This window comes from Oncorhynchus mykiss, chromosome 8 (genome assembly GCF_013265735.2).
Source record: "Oncorhynchus mykiss isolate Arlee chromosome 8, USDA_OmykA_1.1, whole genome shotgun sequence".
NCBI lineage: Eukaryota > Metazoa > Chordata > Actinopteri > Salmoniformes > Salmonidae > Oncorhynchus > Oncorhynchus mykiss.
Window position 1 is genome coordinate 12,266,841 of NC_048572.1, and position 7,747 is coordinate 12,274,587.

The 7,747-nt window shown below is 44.1% G+C and overlaps 1 protein-coding gene across 1 annotated transcript; it reads left to right on the forward strand.

Moving 5' to 3' along the window:
* Positions 1-254: 254 nt before the first annotated feature.
* LOC110529393 (potassium voltage-gated channel subfamily S member 3) lies at positions 255-6,717 on the forward strand. Its single transcript, XM_021611549.2, has 2 exons — positions 255-467; positions 4,427-6,717. The coding sequence occupies exon 2, from the start codon at positions 4,545-4,547 to the stop codon at positions 6,060-6,062; it is 1,518 nt and encodes a 505-aa protein (XP_021467224.2). The 5' UTR covers positions 255-467; positions 4,427-4,544; the 3' UTR covers positions 6,063-6,717.
* Positions 6,718-7,747: the final 1,030 nt, after the last annotated feature.

The following is a 7,747-nucleotide window of genomic DNA, read 5'->3' on the forward strand; positions in this document are numbered from 1 at the left end:
TGATTATCTGCCCATCAATGGTGGGCCAGACAATCACTATGCGGATTTAAAGGTGAAAACGGAAAATTCAACGATGCAGGTCAAATATTTACCGATTTGTTTTACTGAAATAAAAAACGAGGCATTAAAAATACATTTGCCACACTTAATCATAAGGCTAAAATCTCCACCAAATCCGATGCACCTCCCCTCTCGGAGATTGAAGGAAACCATTGCTTGGCTTTGGACCACAAAATCCTCGCGCCGTTTTTATTGGTGAGTTCTTGTCGGAGTAGCGGACTGCGTGATTCAGCCTGCTACACTCCCCGTCCGATCATTATTGCGGGCGCGCTCCGAGCACCAACAACGTTTCGGTTTAGGGATAATTCCTTCTGAAGCATGGGACTACTATTTATTTGGAGATGAGAATAATCGGATAATCAGTACTCGGAAAGTTATTTTAATGGAAAGAAAGGGCACAGGAACAGGTATGCTTTATGTATTATTATCATGTTGAACTTATCGGGGAGCCCATGTCGATTTGTTTGAACATGCTTGCCTAATATAGAATATAATATAATTGATTGCCTACATTGTTGTGTCTAATTGGTATTTGAGACTGTATATAGGCAAATGTAAGAGAAAAACAAGTATATCCTAAATAAAACAATTGTAGCCTATCAGGTTTAATTTGACATAAAAGTTACAGTCGCCATTCAAGACTAACCAAAATAGTCCTTTATCTGCCCCGTGTCGGATAACACTTGTCGAAATAGTTTGTTGTCCGCAAAAAAACAAGATATATTTTTCAAATAATTGCTCGACGTTAAGTCCCATTTCATCCTGTTGTCAAGTCCTATTTCTCTGGTGCTGAGGGCCTGTAATTCGATTCCCTTGGTGATAATCTAGTACTTTAGCCTGCTTGAGGAAGTGATAGGCATCGAACGGTGATTCAGTACTATCAACACACCACACACGCACTCTATTCTTATATTCTTCCCATTGATGCAAGCCATTGCATGTTGATATAAACATTGGTGGGCTCAGGGCAGAAACTTTTCATGGTGTAATATATTATTGGTTTTAAAAGCAGTCAAATGTGTCCTAGGAATGCTAATCAAGCAACCTGGTCTCAGAGCATTTCGTATTATTCAGTACTTCGATCGAAATACACCATTTAGTATGATATGTTATGTCACGTATGGTATGTATTCATTTGTGGCTGTCCATCACTCATTTCGTATATGTTTAAAATTACAATTCATATTATATGTTATGAATTAGCAAAACGTACAATAGGTTACCCATTTTCAAAAACGTATAATATGTTACGAATTCTAGCTTTGGTGGCTAACGTTTAGCTAGGCAGGGGTACGGGTTAAGTTTAGGAGTTAGGTTAAAGGGATTAAGGTTAGGGGATGGGTTAGCTAAAATAGTTAAGGTTAGGGTTAGGGAAAGGGGTTAGCTAACATGTTAAGTAGTTAAAATGTAGTAAGTAGTTTATAAGTTTCTAATGACCTAATTAGCAGCTAAAGTTGTCCGTGATGAGATTCAAACTTGCAACCTTTGGGTTACTAGATGTTCCTGTTATACGTCTACGTCTAACCATACCAAACATAACATATCATACTATTTCAGTGTCCTGGATTTACATTTACTATGTCTAGTCTATGACACCAGGCTGATTCAAGAGGACAGATAAGTTTATACAGCAATTGACTCATTCTATATGAATTCAGTCACTTTCTGACTGTACCCTTTTTGATTTGAACAAATCCTTCCAAACATGTTTGCCCATGGGAGAAGTGGTCATAAATTAACTTTTTGGACTTGAACACCAAAACAAGATGAGGTGCTCGGAGTTCTAACATAGTCCACACTACCATGAGACATCCACGTTTTCATTACTGAAACGGTTTAGTTTGATATCATTTGAAAGCTTACCAATGGGGTTATCAAACTATTTTATAATTTACTGAATGTTTTGTAATAAACAATTATGCAAAAATACGCTATATATACAAAAGCATTTGGACACCCCTTCAAAATAGTGTATTTGGCTATTTCAGTCACACCCGTTGCTGACAGGTGTATAAAATTGAGCACACAGCCATGCAATCTTCATTTGCAAACATTAGCGGTAGAATGGCCTTACTGAAGAGCTCAGTGACTTTCCAAGTGGCACTGTCATAGGATGCCACCTGTCCAACAAATCAGTTCATCAGAATTCTGCCCTGCTAGAGCTGCCACGGTCAACTGTAAGTGCTGTTATTGTGAAGTGGAAACGTCTAGGAGCAACAACGGTTCAGCCGCGAAGTGGTAGGCCACACAAGCTCACAGAACGGTACCGCCAAGTGCTGAAGCACGTAGCGCGTAAAAATAGTCTTGGTTGCAAAACTCACTACCGAGTTCTAAACTGCCTCTGGAGGCAACGTCAACACAAGAACAACTCGTCTGGAGCTTAATGAAACTGGTTTCCATGGCCGGGCAGCCACACACAAGCCTAAGATCACCATTCACAATGCCAAGCGTCGGCTGGAATGGTGTAAAGCTCACCTCCATTGGACACTGGAGCAGTGGAAACCCCTTCTATGAATCACGCTTCCCCATCTGGCAGTCCAACGGACAAATCTGGGTTTTGGCAGATGTCAGGAGAATGCTACCTGCCCCAATGCATATTGACAACTGTAAAGTTTGGTGGAGGAGGAATAATGGTCTGGGGCTAGGCCAGTGAACGGAAATATTTAATTTTTATTTGATTTGATTGTATGTTTTAATATTCAATCTACCTGCTGTGAAACTGCTCAACATTTACATTACATTCAGTCATCTAGCAGACACTCCCATCCAGAGCAACCCACAGGAGCAACCAGGGTCAAGTGCCCCACCCAGGGGCACATCAAACAGATATCCCACCAAGTCAAATCGGGGAGCCAGACCAGTAACCTATTGGCCACCGGCCCAAGCTCCCAACAGCTAGGCCACCAATCATCCAAGATCCCCCAACAGTTCCCGAGAGCTTCCCCTCAACCCTCTGAGACCCTCTAGTGCCAACTGTAACGTTTGGTGGGGGAGGAATAATGGTATGGGGCTGTTTTTCATTGTTCGGGCCATGCCCCTTCCTATCGCTTCAGCATACAATGTCATTCTAGACGATTCTGTGCTTTCAACTTTGTGGCAACAGTTTGGGGAAGGCCCTTTCCTGTTTCAGCATGATAATGCCCCCGTGCAGAAAGCAAGGTCCACACATAAATGGTTTGTCGAGATCGTTGTGGAAGATCTTGACTGGCCTACACAAAGCCCAGACCTCAACTCCATGGAACACCTTTGGGATTAATTTGAACGTCGACTCCGAACCAGGCCTAATCGCCCAAGATCAGTGCCCAATCTCACTAATGCTCCTGTGGCTGAATGGAAGCAAGTCCCCACAGCAATGTTCCAACATCTAGTGGAAAGCCTTCCCAGAATAGTGGAGGCTTTTATAGCAGCAAAGGGGGAACCAACTCCATATTAATGCCCATGATTTTAGAGCGAGATGTTCGACGAGCAGGTGTCAACATACTTTTGGTCATGTCGTGTATCTTAGACCCTATTGTACATCATCTGAGGTGTTTGTGTTGTACATTTCATGGCTGAGACAGCATATTCTTGAATACACGGTGGGTGTCATTTCAATCAGAGAAACAGAATTCATAGAATGGAGTTATCCCTTCAGACCAATGCCATTTAGATGGTACACCATTGAAATTTAATTTAAATTTGAACTTCCAATTACTACCAGAAAGATATCCACTTGAATGGAAATGTTTCAAAATGGACAGTTTCATTGAAGACCATGGATATTCCCTCTCAAGTCAACATAATCTGATGTGTGGACCTATAACCATCTTTGTGGTAGCATTTTAAAGTAGAAATTTACATTTTATTGACACTGTAGTACATTTATCAGCCAAAACATGACACCCATTCAAGAACACGCTGTGTCTCAACTGATGGTGGGTACAAACACCTCTGATGAAGCTTTTTGATAATTGATGTTAAAGGTTAAAGACATTATTATAAAAATGTTTTTTTTTTTTTTTCAAGAAATTATCTAAGTGTTTGACAACCATGTTTGTAGGCTTTCAAATGATGTCAAACTCATCCGTTTATCATTTTCAGTGACATTTTCAGTGATATTTCAGACATGGATGTCTAATGGTAGGGTGCAGTGTGAAAAATGTGTGAAATATGAGCACCGTTATCTCCTAAAGGTTATGGCATTCAGGCCCTAAAAGTCACTTTCTGACCACTTCTACCATGGGAAAGCATGTATGGAAGGTTTTGTTCAAATCAAAAGGGGTGCAGTCAGAAAGTCATTGATATCACATGGAACAACCCTATTTCTTAAACTTAAAATGGGTGGTCGAATGACTATTGATAATTGGAATGTTTCTCCTCCTCATAGATGGACCCTTGAACCTTAACCTCACCGCCAGCCACCGGAGGCTGATCATCCCAAACTACATTTCCCACCAGCACTTCCCCCTCCTTGCCCATGTGGCCTATGGCTCATCATCACCAACATGGGATATGGGCAAGTCCTCCACCGATGCGGAAATGAGGAAGACCAGGTATACCTCAACGTGGGAGGTGTCCGGCACGAGGTGGCAGAGGAGACGCTGCTCCGCTTCCCCCACACACGCCTGGGCCGCCTGCTGCACTGCCGGAGTGAGGACGCCATCCTGGAGCTATGCGACGACTACAGTGCCACCGAGCGCGAGTACTACTTTGACCGCAATCCCCACATCTTCATCAGCGTGATCAACTTCTACCGCACAGGCCGCATCCACATCATGGAGGAGGTATGCGTCTTCTCCTTCAGCCAGGAGATTGAGTACTGGGGCATCCAGGAGCTCCACTTAGGGGATTGCTGCAGCAACTGGTTCCAGGAGCGCAAGGAGTACATTGAGGACCGCGACTGGGACGTCCAAAGTGACGACGTGCAGCCGCCCAGCTTGGACTCGTCCTTCGAAGAGCTCTCAGCCATGGACAAGGACCTGGAGAAGTTCAAGGGGGCGTGGTGCGCCGAGGTGCGGAGCTACGTGTGGATTAGGCTAGAGGACCCCGGTCATTCGCTCTCATCCAAGATCATCGCTGTGGCCTCGCTGAGCGTTGTGCTCACCTCCATCGTGGCCATGTGCGTCCATAGCATGCCCGAGTTTCAGATCTTGGACGAGAACGAGAGACACATCGAGGACCCCGTACTGGCCATCCTGGAGGTGGTCTGCATCGTCTGCTTCTCGGCCGAGTTCATCATCCGATTGATCGTAGCCCCCTCCCCAAGGAAGTTCCTCAGCAACACCCTGAACATCATCGACGTGGCCTCCATCCTGCCCTTCTACATCACGCTGGCCTTTGAGACGGTGGATGATGAGAACAGCGAGGAGAACGAGAACCTGGAGAACGTGGGCAAGGTGGTGCAGGTCCTCCGGCTGATGCGCGTCTTCAGGATCCTAAAATTGGCCCGCCATTCGGTGGGTCTGCGTGCGCTTGGCGCTACTGTCCGCCATAGCTACCACGAGGTGGGCCTGCTGCTCCTCTTCTTATCTGTGGGCATCTCCATCTTCTCCGTGCTCATCTACTCGGCAGAGAAAGAGGAGGAGGACACAGAGCTGGGCACCATACCCATGGGCTGGTGGTGGGCCACCATCACCATGACCACCGTGGGCTATGGTGACACCTGCCCGGTTACGTTGCTGGGGAAGCTAGTGGCCACCCTGTGCATCCTCTGCGGCTTGCTGGTGGTTGCCTTGCCTATCACCATAATCTTTAACAAGTTTTCCAAGTACTACCAGAGGAACAAAGCCATTGAGGAGGGCCTGTGTCTGAGTCAAAAGGCGTCCGAGAGACACGACCTGGAGCTCCCTTACCATAACATCAGAGACCTCTACGCCCAGAGTCTGGGCGTGTACCCCTTCATGGGCGGCCTCGCCTTCAAGAACAGTGAGAGTAGCGGTGGGGATGATACGGACGCCTCCAGCCTACAGGACATAGAGGAGGTGTGTGACACAGACACTCTGGACAATGGGGCAGCGAAATGAAGCTTGAGGCTTTAGAAAGCTCAATACACCTCAAAGGAGCCCTTTATGGTTCTCAGGGTCAAGCTCTCCATCGTTAACTCTTAATGTCTTCCTTTCATGGCTGACTCTAGACTTTCACAACACTGTGGCCATGGGATTTTTTCTATTCTGATAAATATATCCCTGAACTGAGAGGGCACAGATGACTGACTTGGATCCCCCTTATAAAGGTTTGAATGTAATTCATCTATTAGGCCAGATATTGCAACGTTGCATGCGTATGTTAAGGAATTTGCACTATATCGTACAGATTCATCCGCTCAAAAGTTCAGTAAAGGTTTGCATATGCAATGAAAAACTAAATTGATTTGAGAAAAAAAGAAAAGAGTGACATCAGATTCCGGGTTCGATTGATGTTTCAATCTCTGCATGAATAAAAACACATAAGACAAGTCATCAATCATGGGTAGTGGATCATTACTTTGAGACCACAGTTACTGTAGATAAAGAGAAATAAATGACCTCTCTCCAAAACCTCCCATGCTATAAGCACTGATGTACAGGTCATTTGATTAGAAAGTAATTGAGACATTGTCTTAGAGATGTATGATGGCATGCTAACTCCCTGGGTTAGGCCGTATGGACGTCATAATCAAATAAAATCAGACCTGCGAAAGCTGAATTATGTCTCTTTATTTTGACATCGATCGGAGCCTTTGCTCATGCGTTTTAAGTCATTGATGGACTAGGAATGTACACGAATTAGTTGCGTATTCCCTTTACATTAGTGGTTACACTTAGCGGTACAGTAAATCAAACCATTTCGAACAAATCAACTTTGGGATTACATCAGAATAAAAGTCATAACACGGGTCGTAAAATCCTGTAAAAAAAAAAAACAATACCCGTTCAACTCCTAGGCAGTGTTCTTGACTCCTTATACGTTTCTCTGGCTTCTTCTCACTGATTTCCTGTCATGTGTCATCTTCTCTGGAAGGATGAGCTGCTGTCCCAGTAGAACAGAAATGTGGGAAATGAGCCCAAACCACTGTAGGTTTTGGCACATTTACGTAGTAACCATTGTGGTGTTCTCCCGGCCATAAGAACAATGATATGGTGCAATGAGCAAGATAACTGGATTCCAGAAACAAAGGCTTCTGTCAAGATGTTAAGAAGCTCCTCTCCCTCAGTAGACATAGCTTTGCTGAAAATAATAATTAGGCTACATGTATTTATGTAATTAGCATGTTTTAGCTAAAGTCAATTTCAGACTTTTTAAAGTATGTGGACACATGCTTGTCAAACATCTCATTCCAAAATCATGGGCAGTAATATGGAGTTGGTCCCCACTTTGCTGCTATAACAGCCTTCACTCTTCTAGGAAGGCTTTCCACTAGATGTTTGGAACATTGCTGCGGGGACTTGCCTCCATTTAGCCACAAGAGCATTAGTGAGGTCGGGTACTGATGTTGGGCGATTAGGCCTGGCTCGCAGTCGGTGTTCCAATTCATCCCAAAGGTGTTTGATTGTTATTATAATTTTTTTATTTAACCAGGTAGGCCAGTTGAGAAAATGTTCTCATTTACAACTGCGACCTGGCCAAGATAAAGCAAAGCAGTGCGACAAAAACTACGACACAGAGTTACACATGGGATAAACAAACATACAGTCAATAACACAATAGAACAATCTGTATATAGTGTGTG

Coding starts and splice junctions, on each gene's coding strand:
- LOC110529393 (XM_021611549.2), top strand. CDS start 4,545: ATGGGATATGGGCAAGTCCTCCACCGATGCGGAAATGAGGAAGACCAG.